Source organism: Microcebus murinus, chromosome 14, assembly GCF_040939455.1.
Source record: "Microcebus murinus isolate Inina chromosome 14, M.murinus_Inina_mat1.0, whole genome shotgun sequence".
NCBI lineage: Eukaryota > Metazoa > Chordata > Mammalia > Primates > Cheirogaleidae > Microcebus > Microcebus murinus.
Genome location: NC_134117.1, coordinates 8,501,692 through 8,515,716, shown reverse-complemented (window position 1 = coordinate 8,515,716; position 14,025 = coordinate 8,501,692). Strand labels below are relative to the sequence as shown.

The following is a 14,025-nucleotide window of genomic DNA, read 5'->3' as shown; positions in this document are numbered from 1 at the left end:
ATGATTTTTCTAGACATTTGGGGCAGACATTTGCTTGGAGTGGCCAAGAGCCAGAAGGTGGGGTGGAGGCCAGAGCCGCTCTGAACTGGGCAAGAATTGCATTGTTTTGTACACCATGATGGAGAAGCTCACTTCGACAGACATAGCTCCATGCTTCTTGGAGTTCTTGGTACACTTGCAGTATCAAAGAAGCTGTCCGTTTCTGTGTGAAATGTAATAGAATTTCAGAGGAGACAGTTTCATGGGCTTTGGATTTCTGGGGTGTTCTAAGGACTTCCAAAGACCTGCTGTGTGTCTTGATGATTCTTAGACCCACCGCACACAACCCAGACCCCTTCATTCTTGCCCCAACACAAAATTCGGTGATGACGTCTTCCTTTTTACCTCGTGGATCTGTTTGCTGCCAACCACCACATAGAATCCCTGGGGGCTGCGTTATAGATTTGCAAGGGGCTACGCTGATCGGGTGAAAGACTATTGGCCAATTTCCACCCCATGTGAGGCCGCACGGCCCAGGTCCGGGAGGGCTCCGGGGCACGGGTCCGTCCCCAGGAAACGCTGGGGTCTGTCATGCCCCCGCCAGTCGGGCTGACTTGGTCTGAGGCCTCTGCCGGCCCCCGGGCCCCAGTTCTGACTCCTGGGCTCCATCGTCCGGCTCCTTGTGTCTCTGCCAGAGGACGAGCAGAGGGAGAAGTCGGTCTCCCACCAGACGGTGCAGCAGCTGGTCCTGGAGAAGGAGCAGGCCCTGGCCGACCTGAACTCCGTGGAGAAGTCTCTGGCCGACCTTTTCAGGAGATACGAGAAGATGAAGGAGGTCCTGGAAGGCTTCCGCAAGGTGGGTGTGGGGCGGGGGGCCGAGCGGGAGGCTGGACGAGTGGGGTGGAGAAGGGGGAGCAGGTTGGTTGAGATTGCGGGGCACCCCAGGGCAGGGGTTAGGGGTTCTGAAGTCCATCGTGAGCCACCTGTGACTCGCGCGGGGTCCCGGAAGGCCGGGGAGGCAGACGTGGCTGCCTGGGGCTAAACCTGTGTCCGGGAGTTCGTGGGGTTCCCGGCGCTCCTGGGCCTTTCTCCGCACGGACTCAAGCCCGTCCTCCCTGGCGTCAGAACGAAGAGGTGCTGAAGAGATGCGCGCAGGAGTACCTGTCCCGGGTGAAGAAGGAGGAGCAGCGGTACCAGGCGCTGAAGGTGCACGCAGAGGAGAAACTGGACAGGTAAAGCGACCGGGCTCTGCCCCCCCGGGCCACTCGGCAGCCCCTGCCCGGGCACCCCTGAGGCTGGCTCGGCACGGGTGGGCAGTCCGTGTGCACTCTCCGTAAGACTCGTGCGGAGGGCACGCTCCCCGCATCGTTTCCGTAAGTGGAGGACGCACGTTGCGATGTCCGGGGCGCCCAGAGCACCTGGTGCACAGGAGTGGGGTCTGGTGCGGCGTTCCCCTGGGCCTCTGCGCGCTGGCTCCGGGTGACGGGAGCTGGGGCCAGGCCAGACCACTGTCCCTGCTGGGAGGCGGCAAGGGCCTCTGGCGCCCCAGGGGGAAGGGTGGTAATTTGCGGCTCCCCGCCCCCGCCAGGGCCAATGCTGAGATCGCCCAGGTCCGAGGCAAGGCGCAGCAGGAGCAGGCCGCCCACCAGGCCAGCCTGCGGAAGGAGCAGCTGCGGGTGGACGCCCTGGAGAGGACGCTGGAGCAGAAGGTAGGGACCCGGCGGCCTCCTGGCGCCCCCGGCCCACTGCCGCTCCCGAGGGCAAGTTTGTGCGCTATGAGCAGACCCCTGTCTCCCTCCAGTTGAGCGCTAGCCCTGAGACCGCTTCCCTTCCACCTTTCCTGGAGTCACAGCCTGCAGGGCGTTTATTGCCATTTTCATTCGTTTTCAGCATTCATTCATTCGTCAAGTACTTTTTAAGCACCTACGGTGTGCCAGGTGTGGCACTTGAACTCTGCACCCAGCGTGCTTACCGGGGAGTAGACGGGGCACCCACCCCGACAGCGGCCACCAGCTGATGCAGAAAATGGGCAGTGTCAGGTGTCCTCTGGCTTCACGGCCGGGGGCGTCTTCCTGAGGTCATTTACCGCGTGCCCAGGTTTCCTGATTTTGAACCTGGCGCTCCGTCCGCTGTGCACACTGTCTCCCCGGGTGTCCGGATGAGACGCTCCTTCAGCCCAGGAGTGTCCTGTGAGCAAGGGCCAGGCCCCCTCCCTGCATGCGTTCCTGAAGGAGGTGTCTCCAGACAGGCAGCACCATTCCAGACAATTTGCTGAGCCTTAAGAGTCCCCTGGGCGGTCACCAGGGTGTGGCATGAGGATCACCTTGAAGCCACCTTGCGTCTGCTCCTGCCTCTCTCCGTGTCCCCGGTACCCACAGCACCACCCATCTGGCGTCCTGCAAACAATGCTAGTGACCTCGTCCGAGTGGAACTGCTCAGCCCCCCTTGTGCCAGTTCTCAAAATGGCCACCAAAGGGCTCAGCCCAGACCACTGTCACCTGTCACCTCTGATTACGTCCTTCAGAGGCAAATGAAGGGAGAGGAACCACTCTAGTTAATCCTCTTCTCTGTGCTGGTCCCTGTGCCAGGGACCTTTACGTTTCTCACCTCATTTAGTTATCAGAAGGACAGATGTTATCGCATCTTATTTATTTATTTACTTTTACTTTGATAGATTTAGTAGGTACAAGTGGTTGTTTTTTTGTTGTTGGTGGTGTTGTTACGGGGATGAATTGTATAGTGGTGAAGTGAGGGCTTTCAGTGTACCATCTCCAGAATAGTGGACATTGTACCTGATAGGTGGTTTTTGATCCCTCATCACCTACATTTTAGAGATGTGAGGAAACCAAGGCTCAGAGAGGTTTTGTAACTTGCCCAAGGTCACACAGCTAGAGCTGGGGTATATCCTCAGGTCGTTTGGCTCCAAGTCATTTCTCTCACTGCTTTAGATAACTTTGGGGGCACCAAGTGGCCCGGTGGACCCCATATCTCCCAAAAGCCCAATGTCCATTCTGATTGGGTAGACTTCCAACATCAGTAACTTCTATCTTGTCTTCACTTGCAGAATAAAGAGATAGAAGAGCTCACCAAGATTTGTGACGAACTGATTGCTAAGATGGGGAAAAGCTAACTCTGAACCAAATGTCTGGACTTGGCTGTTGCGTGCAATATGACCGTCGGCACACTGCTGTTCCTCCAATCACGTGGACAGGTTCTGTTTTCACTTTTTCGTATGCACTACTGTATTTCCTTTCTAAATAAAGTTGATTTGATTGTATGCAGTACTAAGGAGACTATCAGAACCTCTTGCTATTGGTTTGCATTTTCCTAGTATAATTCATAGCAAGTTGACCTCAGAGTTCCTGTATCAGGGAGATTGTCTGATTCTCTAATAAAAGACAAATTGCTGACCTTGGCCTTGCCCTTTGTACACAAGTTCCCAGGGTGAGCAGCTTTTGGATTTAATATGAACATGTACAGCGTGCATAGGGACTCTTGCCTTAAGGAGTGTAAACTTGATCTGCATTTGCTGATTTGTTTTTAAAAAAAATGCATGTTTCAAACAAAATTCTCTATTGTAAATAAACTTTTTTCTTTGGATCTTGGCAATAAGTGTGGCTATGATTTCTTTTCTGGGAAGGGTTGAGTCTTTTCTTGCCTTTGTTTAATATTAGATTTGTCCTTTTCTCTGCCTGGGATTTAAATAACATTTCTTCGCCCACGGATTTAAATAGCATTTCCTTCGTTACCGTGGCTGGGTTTGCAGGATGAAACCATCGAGAAATATCGACTCGCTGCTTAAATAATTCAGTGAATGCATTGGATTAGCTTGGATTTGGTTTTTACAAAGCCTCTTTGACTTTCGGAGGCAAATCTGTTTCTGTTGGGTCAAGGAAGTAGCAGGCTGTCACTCTTCCCGTCCGGTCCCTTCCTGTGCGAAGGTCAGCCGTGACATGTCCGTTCCCCGCCGACGGATTGGGAAGGGGCGAGCCCTTGCTGGTGGCAGGCCAGCAGCTGAGCCACTCCGGAGATGAAACGAGCAACGTGCCTGTGCTAAGAGTCCCTCATCGCTCCTGACTTGCTCGGGGGTTCCGGGGTGCAGGGTGGGCAGATCCACACCCGTTTTTTAAGGCTGCTGCAACAAATCACCACAAACTTGGCCGCTTCCAACAGCAGAAATTGATTCTCACACAGCTGCAGAGGGCAGAGCCCCAAATCCAAGGTTTGGCAGGGTTGGTTCCACCTGGAGGCTCCGAGGTGGAGGAGTTCTGCTCCGGGCCTCACTCCCAGCCTCTGCTGGCTGCTGGCACTCCTTGGCGTCCCTGTGGTTGTGGCTGCAACACTCCAACCTGCCTGTGGTCACGTGGCCCCCTCCTCTCTTATCTTACAAGAACCCCCGTCCTTGGATCCAGAGCCCATCCCACATCCGGGATGATGTCACGCAAGAGCCTCAGTTATATCTGCAAAGACCCTGTTTCCAAATAAGGTCACATTCACAGGTAGGGGGATTGGATGTGGATGTATCTTTCAGGGGAACACCTGTGCCAGCGGGGTGTGGGGTGTGGGCCGTCAGCTTGAAGGCAGACCCTGATGGCCCTGAGCTCGGCCGCCCCTCTTCCTGCCCAGGCACCGTGGCTGTGGCTGCTCCCCCTGCAGTAAGTTTAGTTTCTCTGATTATTTAAGTAAAACATTTCTATATTTATCAATAAAAAATTCAAAAGAGGAGGTAAATGGGGAAAAACCACACATAATCCCCAAACCAAGAAACTGTTAATGTTTTTATGTGTCTTTTTTCTCAGTTTGAAATATTTAATATTTATAAGAGCAGGATTATTAAGAGGTAATGTAGTACTGTACCTGTAGCCATTTTCAGTGTGCGTAAAGTTTCATAAACTTTTTTTTCCCTTTTATGTTATTGGGGTACAAATATTGTTAGGGTTACATATATTGCCCCTGTCACCCCTCCCCCCCATAAACCTTTTTTCATGTAATATTAATACCATAACGTGACCACCACGTGACAGTAAACTTTTATATCAATAAATACAGCTCTTTGTCGTTCTTTGAATGGCTGCATAGCACTCTGGTACCAAAATGTAATCTGCCAGCCCCCTGCCAACGGGCATTTATATCACGTCCAGTGTTTTGCTATCATTACGCACGTACGTATCTATACGTCTGTGAGCGTGAGCACTTCTTTAGATTAAATTCTTAAGAGTGGGTCACCTGGGTTAAACCCCCGTTGGTTGAGTGAGTTGGGGTTGTTGCTCATTGCAGTGAGGCAGGGCGCAAGCCAGGGGGCGCTGTCGAGGCCTCGGTAGGAGGGTCGGGGAAGGACGCAGGGGACTCTGGGGAGGGCTTAAGGAGCCGGCTCTGCTCTGTGCTGGGTGCTGTCGGGACGCAGGAGGTTCCAGGACTGGGCAAATCCGTACATCGCGCGGGGAGAAGCGAGGACTGCAATGGGCAAAGAAGCAACAGGGTGGAGATCCGTCTGGCCCGTGTGTGGCGCGTGGTGCACGTTCTGTCTGCACGCCGCGGGCGTGCTGTCTTCCTGACGCTCACAGTCCGAGAGCCCTGCCTGGAGCTGATGTCCGGCGAAGGTGCTTGTGGTCAAGGCCCAGCTGTGAGGGACAGCTTGCTTTCTCAAAGCGTGTGCACATTTCGCAGTCCGGGAAGCCCATTGCCAAATACCCTTCCACTGAGGTTGTGCCACGCACAGCCCTCGCTCCCCGCTCAGTCGTCTCTACCTTCAGGGCGTGTGACCCGGCTCTGGGCTGCTCTGTCTGCCTGGCAGCCCGGCCTGGTGTGGGCAGCCTGGGCTTGGCCTCAGGCTCTGTGCTTGGCCCCCTCCCTACCCGGCACTGCCCCTGCACGGCTCTGCCCCTGCACGGCTCTGCCCTACCTGGCACTGCCCCTGCACGGCTCTGCCCCTGCACGGCTCTGCCCTGCACGGCTCTGCCCCTGCACGGCTCTGCCCCTGTACGGCTCTGCCCTGCACGGCTCTGCCCTGCACGGCACTGCCCCTGCACGGCTCTGCTCCTGCACGGCTCTGCCCTGCACGGCTCTGCCCTGCACGGCTCTGCCCCTGCACGGCTCTGCCCTGCACGGCTCTGCCCCTGGGCTGCTGCAGGAAAGAGACCTATCACCATGGTCAGCACGCATGGGCACCGGCACTGGGCAGTGTGTGTGTCCTTTGCCTGGCTGCTCCCTGGACCCTGTGGGGGCTGTGTCAGAGAGCAAGAAGGGCAGGAAGGGCCCCACAAGAGAGGGGAGACAGGAAGGGCCCCACAAGAGAGGGCTGGGCTGGAGATGACTGCACCCTCTTCTTGCTTCACTCCCCCGTGGGCAACTTGGCAGGGAGGCGGAGGGGAAGGCTCACCCCCACCGCCCCCATGCGCTATGCCCTCCTCATTCTGGCTCTGCAGTCTTAGCTCCTGCTGGTTACACGCTGGAGACTCCTACCCAGGTGTTTCAGCAATACCTTGAAATAGTCTGTCCACCATTACACTCATAACCATAATATATACCCCAACCTGGTCACATTTCCTGCCATTTCTGTTTCAGCTGAATTTGCCAACCAGTGCCTAGAGGCAGCACCTCACCAGGGGCTGGACTGTAGGGTCTCAGTTCTGCCACCTTCTGGCTGTGTGATCAGGATAGGTCACTCACCCTCTCTGGGCCCAAGGCCGAGCATCCCTCCGTACCCACAGGGCTGCTGTGAGGGGTGCCTGGCCTGGCCTCGGGCATCCGTGTGGCTTGCGATGCCCTGCTTGTTCTCCCACACTTACTCTGTCTCGCGCTGGGCGTGCTGCACGTGTTCGTCCTTGGGACGCTGCTGAGGACGTCATTTTGCTTTGCCGGGTGAGAAGCAGACACCTGACCTCCATCTGCGGCTCCCCTCCCCCGCTAAGCTCTGGATTCTCAGCATTCTTAGGAACTTGTTTGCCAAGTCAGCTGAAATCTTGAGCTTCTAACATTTTCTCCCCTGGCTCAGCATTTCTTTGGTGCCGTCACTGAGGTAGGAAGGTCTTGTGAGGACAGAGTGGATGCCGGGGGGAGGGGGATGGGAGAGAGCCTCCTGGGGATCCGTTCACGTTTGGGGCTCAGACCCTTGGCTGTGAGATCGGAGGGGCCACAGCCATGCCAGGGAGTGTCCCCCGCAGACCCCTCCCACCCCAGGCTGCCGAGCCCCGAAGAAAGAAGCCATCGGGGCTCTGCATGGAACAGGTGAAGGACGTGGAAAAACAGAGTTATGTAGTTTTTTTTTAAATTTTAAAGTATTTTAGAAATAAACCAGCATACCAAATATGTTATTTCACTGATAAATTTACTTTAAAAACATTGTAAGTAGCAAAAATTATATGTCAAAATGTAAGTGTATTCCTAAGGACAAATTTTAAGTAAATCACATCATGGGCGATGTGAGGATTTGAAGTGGCAGAGTTGGTGCTCACCTGTCACTCCGCTCCCGTTTTGTCCCCAACACCCAGCACAACCTTGACACTCAGACACTGTTTAAAGGAGTCCACGGAGCGAGTGCTGGGCAGCCCCGTGGGCATCACCACCGTCCGGAACATCTTGGAATGAAGGAATCCACTGTGCATGGAGCTGAGGAGTTGTTTGGTGGAAACTTTGTTTTGCAGACAAGAAAATGGAAACCCAGAGCCAAGGAGAGGACTTCCTCAGTTGCACCGCAAGTTCGTGGCCAGTGTCTGACCCAGTCTACTATAGTTCTCCTCTCTTACCGCTGAGATCACCCCCTGGCTGCGTAGGGCTCAGTGCAAGGGCAGGACCCTCCCTGGGCTTCTCCTCCATGGGAGTCTCTGCTTGTCTTCTACTTGTGCACGGGGAGCTGGCAGCACCCGGCAGCAGCCTGGACCGTAGCTGGGTGACTCGGGGGCTCTGGGTCTGCTCTTCTCACTAAGCAGGTTAAGGATGTGTCCGGGTCACACAGCTAGTCAGAGTCAGGTGCTCCTTTCAGTGTAGGGGTGACTGGGTGGAGTGCGCTGAATGGGGCTTTCTGGTGAGGCAGTGAGTGCCTCGTCCCCGAAGTATTAAAAAAAAAAAAAAAGATGGTCACTCACCAGAATCCCCCTGTAACCGTGACACAGGAGATTTTGATTTCTGGTCCGCTGAGCTGCTTCACAGGCTGGGCCCCAGGAAGAGGCTGGGTTCCAGCACATCCAGGCACCTCCGGGAAAGAGCGTTCAAGGGAAAATGCTGGGGGCTATTTCCATTTATTTGTATTTGCTGTCTTTGACTTTGGCTAGTAGCTCAGCTGCCAAGAGCTGCATGGGGGATGCACGTGCTAAGGGTTCTAGGGGTAAACTGAATGCCCTGGATCCCCGAGCTCCACCTGCAGAAAGTGCATCAGCCCCAGGGGTCTGCTTAGGGGCAGCAGGAAGTGTGGCACCCTGCGACACTTCCCCAGAGTGGCCACTAGAGGGAACCCAAAGGCCTGCTCTCAGCGGTGCCCCGGGCGTGGTACCTGGAGGGCATCCCCCCGTTGCCCCATGATGTAGCTGCTAGGGTCATTTGTGAGCCATCATGAAACCCTTCTTGTTTCACTTCCAAACCTCAAATCCAATGTACAACCCAGAGACATTGTTCTGACCCCAAGTGCACCTCTGGAAGTTAGTCAAACAGCCAAAGATGCTCTTAACACACATGCATACATGGATGAAATTGCAGACAAGGACACCGGTGGTTGGGTACAAACACCAGGATTGTGACCACACAGAAGCAGACATACACACACATATAGTATACATGCATAAACACACGTGCACACACACATGAAATGCTCCTCCACATGCACAGGCAGAGCGGTGGTTGTGGACCAGTACATCCAACTACTCAATTCTAGAGAGGTTTGTCGAGCACTTTCTAAGGGCCACGTTTGGTGGCTGGGCTCTGGGGAGGCGGAGATGGGTGAGCCACTCATAGAACACCCCACAGCAACCCGCTACTCTGCAAAGCGAACACAGGTGTCAGGAGGGGTACACTCACAGGATTTGAGGGCTGAAAAGGAGGTAAATTCAGAAGTGCCTCCCGTTTATGGTGTTTTGTGGTTTCTAGAACACAACTACAGGTAGGCAGAACAGCTACCTGCTTTCTTTTTTACTTTATAATTTCTGTGACTCAGGAGAGGCTGGTCTCAGGTCTTAGAAGCTGGGCTGACCCCAAGTTCCTATTACTGTAACCGGGGCCTTCTGTGAGCCCCGGGGGTCGGTCCAGGCCTTTGCTGGGCCAGGGTTCCCGTGGGTATGACCAATGTGCCTCCACCTCCCAAGCCCCAGTTCAGGGCGTGGGCTTTGCAGACCACACTGCTGGACACTGCAAGACTGCACCCTGGACCCCGGCATGAAGCTCTTGGTCTTGTCCTTGACTTTCAAGCAGTTCTTAGCTCCCAGAGAGAGCAGACTAAAAACCATCATCGACACAGTAGCTCATTAGGCATAGCTATTAATAATATAAAACACTTGATTTCTATTGAAATATTTTTATCAAAACATTTCTGGATAGAAAAGGCCAGAGATAGAGCACCTTAGATTGCCAGAGCTCGGAGGGAACTGAGAACCTGCTAGTCTAATCTTCTCATTTTACAGATGAGCCTGAGGCTTTGGGGTTGATTCTCACTAGGGCCCTTTGGAGATGCTTCTGGGTTGCCCCAGCTGCCGCGAACAGCAGGACCGGCCCGCTGCCCTATGGAGGGAGGCGGGAAAGGAAGTGCCCGGCAGCCATGTTGGCCTCTGTGGCCAGAGCCCAGGACGCAGCCCCCGGCCTGTGCTGAAACCAGGCCCTGGCACAGGAAGTGCTCGGAACCTTCCCTGCCGCTGCCATGGTGCCCACAACGCCGTCGTGGAAACCAAAGGCAAGTTCCCCTGCCCAAGCACCTTGGCCCCTTAGAAGAAAAGGGTGAGCCCCAGATGTCATGAGAGCTCCCAGGCTTCAGGCTGAGAAGACAACCAGCCCCCAGCTCCCAGGTGATTCAGAGACCAGTGCAATGAGAGCTCCTCCACTCGGCCGGCTTCTGCTGTGAACACACGCCTGGTGGGCGGAAGGGCTTCAGAACTGTAAGTACGACCGAGAAGGGCGTCGTAGTGACAGGTGCTGCCTGGACTTGGCTCCGTCTGGTCTACTCGGCAGGGAGGGGCTGTGGGGATTCCAGGCGAGGAAGCAGAGGAACCTGGGAGCCAGGAGACCATCACAAGTAGGTCCTGCCCACTCGGAGGGGCTTAGGACCTGACTCTCAAAACCCAACCAGGGGCAGATTTCCAGGGGGGGAGAAAAAAGAACAAATACATTTCCAGGCCATTGAGATATCCCTGGATTTCAAGATCAGCTAAAACAAAAGAAAAAAAAAAAACTCTTGGATAATTTGAGTCAAAGAAATGGGAGTTTCGGAAGCTCAGTGCAAACCCCAGCCTCCCCCTCTCTAACTGGAGAGATGTCCTGCAGGCGTGGAGGGAGCCCTGTCTGCGTGTGGTCCATGCTGTGCTGACCAGGGCTGCTTCAGAATGTCCCCTCTGCTCTCTTCCCAGATTCCCTTGGGCTACGTTGAGGATTCAGTGGTTTATATCGAGGGCAGAGGGAAGCCGGTGAAGGGCTGTAAGCTGAGCTGGCCATTTTGACTCCCATGTGGAAAGGGATCAGAGAAGCATATGGGAATCACCTGGGAGTGGGGGGAACCTCTTTATGCAAGGTGGAAACTCAGCCACAAAGGCAGATGGAGGACTGATTCCATATCAAAGTTTTTAAATTAGAAATTATCAAAGGAAACACACACATACATACATACATATATATTTGACATTTTTCATCCCTAATCAAACAATTTATTTAATAAAAATAAAGTCAAATGACAGATGATACACTGGGGAAAACTTCTGCAACACGTGTGGCAGAGGTTGGTGTCCCTGTTATACTGACCGCTCCTAAAACTGCTAAGGCAACTGCAGCAACCCAGTGGGAAGATGGGAAAAGCCTATGATTAGGCAATTTGCAGAAAAGGAAAATTAAAAGGCCAATAAATATGTAAAAGAATATTCAACCTTACTGGTTGCAGGGGAAGTTCAAATTAAAATAACAATCTGAAACCATCTGTCACTCACCAAATTGGCAGAAATAAATATAAGGCTAATACCTAGTACTGGAGGTGGTGTGGGAAAAGAAAAAAGCGTTTGTAAGTTGGTGATGGGAATGCAAATTGCGGCAACCTTTGGGAAAGTGGGTTGCTATTATCCATCTCAATTACAAAATACAAATCTCTGACATAACAATCCCACCTTGAAAAAGCTAAAGCAGTAACACACAAAGACGTGTGTGTGTATGTATGTGTGTATATATACATTTTAGATATAAGTATAGCTAACATACATATACACATGTATACAAAGTGTCCTAATATGTGTGTGAGTACATGTTTATTGTTCTCTTTGCTTATAAAGATAAAACATGGGAAATAACCTGAATGACTTTCAGCAGTGGAATATTCTAATTAATAATGTATCCACAGTAGGAACTATCATGTAGCTATTGTTATATTTTTCTTTACCTGTCTTTGCAATGGCTCACTTGCTTCAATGAGCAAATATTACTTTTGCAATTAAAATAATCCAATTAAGGCAAATGGAAATCCCATGAGGAGGGGTCATGTCCATTTTGCTCACTGCTGTCTCCCAGAGACAACTAGTGCTTCTTTGCATACAGCAGCTGCACAGTAAATGCTTATTGGCGAATGAACGAGCCGCTCCCCACTGCCACGGCTGCGACGCAGGTGAAGCGCTATTTGGGGAGCAAAGCACGGAGTCGCTGAGGTTTCTGGTCAAACAGGTGCCTTGACTTTTGCTGGTTTGACCTGCTCACCTGCTTCCCCTCTGCCTTTCTGATATTGCTCTGGGGAACCACCCGGCTCCCAAGGGTGGGCCCCGGAGCTAAGCCAGGCCAGTCGAGCCCTTTTGCCGAGAACCCGTGTTGAACAGAACCTCACGTAGCCAGCCTGGGGGGAGCCAGTTCATCCTAGAGCAGCGTTGATAACCGCTAACGGCTGGTGCCTGCCACCCAGGTCCCCGCAGTGCCTCCTGTCCTCCCCCAAACAGGTCTTCAGTTTTCCCTTCGATTCTGTGAGCACCGCCCTCCCATCACCTTCCTTCCAATAATCTATCCCAACCTCCCCCAACTCCATTAATGTGTTTGGCATACCATTAATCAAATGGGCTTCTGTTGCTTGCAACCAAACTGTCCCGATGACATCTGGAGACAGCTGAACATCCTTGCACTCATCCTCTCTCAAGCCCTTTCCAGCGAGGTGACCATCAGCCCACCGAGCTCCAGGACGGCCCTGGTCTGTCACCGTGGTGCGGGCCTAATTTATTAATATCATGGGTTATCTCCTGTTTTGCTTTTTCCGAGCCACTTTTCTAGAACAACAGCAGAGAATTGTCGGTCTCCTAGTGTGTATTTTAAAAACTAAATATTCTCTTGATTTGATACATAACCCCTCTTCGAGGCTTACTCATTATTACTTTTCTAGCAAATCATAGATTCTTTCGGCCAATGTCCTGCGTAACACCCTGAAGGGACCCTTGGAAACTTACTGAAAATTTCAGCTTTAACTCTTCTGTCTTCCAGGTGCTTATCTTTTTCCGTCTGTGTGATCCCCACTACCATCCGTGAAGATGCTGCATCCAGTAAGTAGGTCAGCTGCACGAGAAGGCAGGTCGTGGAGGGAGAAGCACTTGGTCGTGGTCATTTTGCCGAGTTTCCCCGAGGGGTTGGGCCAGCGCCGCTGAGAACCCAGCGTGTCTGGCTGACTCTGCCAGGGCAGCTCGCCCGGGCAGCCCCCGCGTGTGCACTGCCCGCTGCTTACCCCGTGCACACGGCAGGGTGACAGCTGCACCCAGACTCCACAGTTTTCCAAGCCCCCCCATATTCTAGCACTATACTAGGGCGTGTTCCCCAAACTTTATTTTATCTGACACTTTTGACAACTTTAGAAGCAGGATGATGTCACCACCACCACCACCACCACCACCATCATCATCATCATTGTCATCATTCCCATTTCACGAACGAGGACTGACAGCCTCAACAGGTTAACTGACTTGCCCAAGTCAGTCGGGCAAGTAATAAGTGGCAGTAACAAGATTTGAACTCAGATCTTCCACCCTGTGGTCTTTCCACCACTCTGTGGGTGTCTGGGAGGCTTAGGCTCAATCACACCCATTCCTGTGGTTCCCTCATGGTGCCTTTATCCTTGCCAGGTTTCTTTGAGCCATCAGTCTGAGGTTTACATTCATGTTGGGTATTGTCCTCCTCCCTTAAGGAAATTGCTAAAATTTTGCTGGGGCCTTCAAGAACATTTCTAAGTAAAAATCTCTGCCCAGCCACCCAGCAGGTCCACTCCTGGGTGTACAACCAAGAGAATTGGAAGACAGGTATTCAAACAAAAACTCATATGCAAATATTGGCAGCATCCCCTCACAATAGTGAAAAGTTGGAAACAACCCCAGGTCCAACGACTGAGAAATGAGTAAACAAGATGTGGTATGTTCACACAATGGAATATTATGCAGCCTTAAAAACGAAAGAAGTACTGATACGCAGATGAACCTTGCAAACACTATGCCAAGTGACAAAGCCATACACAAAAGGCCACGTATCGTGCAATTCCACATACATCTAATATCAAGAATAAGCAAAATCATAGTCAGGGCCGGGCGAGGTGGCTCACGCCTATAATCCTAGTACTCTGGGAGGCTGAGGCAGGCGGATCACTCAAGGTCAGGAGTTCGAAACCAGCCTGAGCAAGAGCGAGACCCCCATCTCTACTAAACATAGAAATAAATTAATTGGTCAACTAAAAATATATATATATAAAATTAACCTGGCATGGTAGCACATGCCTGTAGTCCCAGCTACTTGGGAGGCTGAGGCAGGAGGATAGCTTGAGCCCTGAAGTTTGAGGTTGCTGTGAGCTAGGCTGACGCCATGGCACTCTAGCCCGGGCAACAGAGTGAAACTCTGTCTCAAAAAAAAAAAAAA

At 52.5% G+C, this 14,025-nt stretch overlaps 2 protein-coding genes across 15 annotated transcripts in view; both read left to right on the top strand.

Annotated features, from left to right (window-relative positions):
• The window catches only part of TACC2 (transforming acidic coiled-coil containing protein 2), a 201,989-nt gene extending 198,410 nt beyond the window's left edge, over positions 1-3,579 (top strand). For all 13 annotated transcript variants that reach the window (XM_076009733.1, XM_076009731.1, XM_076009735.1 and 10 more), the window contains 4 exons: positions 675-835; positions 1,105-1,211; positions 1,568-1,688; positions 3,044-3,579. In XM_076009733.1, the coding sequence (XP_075865848.1) occupies positions 675-835; positions 1,105-1,211; positions 1,568-1,688; positions 3,044-3,109 (455 nt within the window). In that variant the 3' untranslated portion in view covers positions 3,110-3,579. The remainder of the gene's footprint in view (positions 1-674; positions 836-1,104; positions 1,212-1,567; positions 1,689-3,043) is intronic.
• Positions 3,580-9,815: 6,236 nt separating this feature from the next.
• The window catches only part of BTBD16 (BTB domain containing 16), a 45,399-nt gene continuing 41,189 nt past the window's right edge, over positions 9,816-14,025 (top strand). For both annotated transcript variants that reach the window (XM_012781284.3, XM_012781283.3), the window contains exons 1-2: positions 9,816-10,055; positions 12,613-12,671. In XM_012781284.3, coding sequence (XP_012636738.1) covers positions 12,660-12,671 — 12 coding nt within the window. In that variant the 5' untranslated portion in view covers positions 9,816-10,055; positions 12,613-12,659. The remainder of the gene's footprint in view (positions 10,056-12,612; positions 12,672-14,025) is intronic.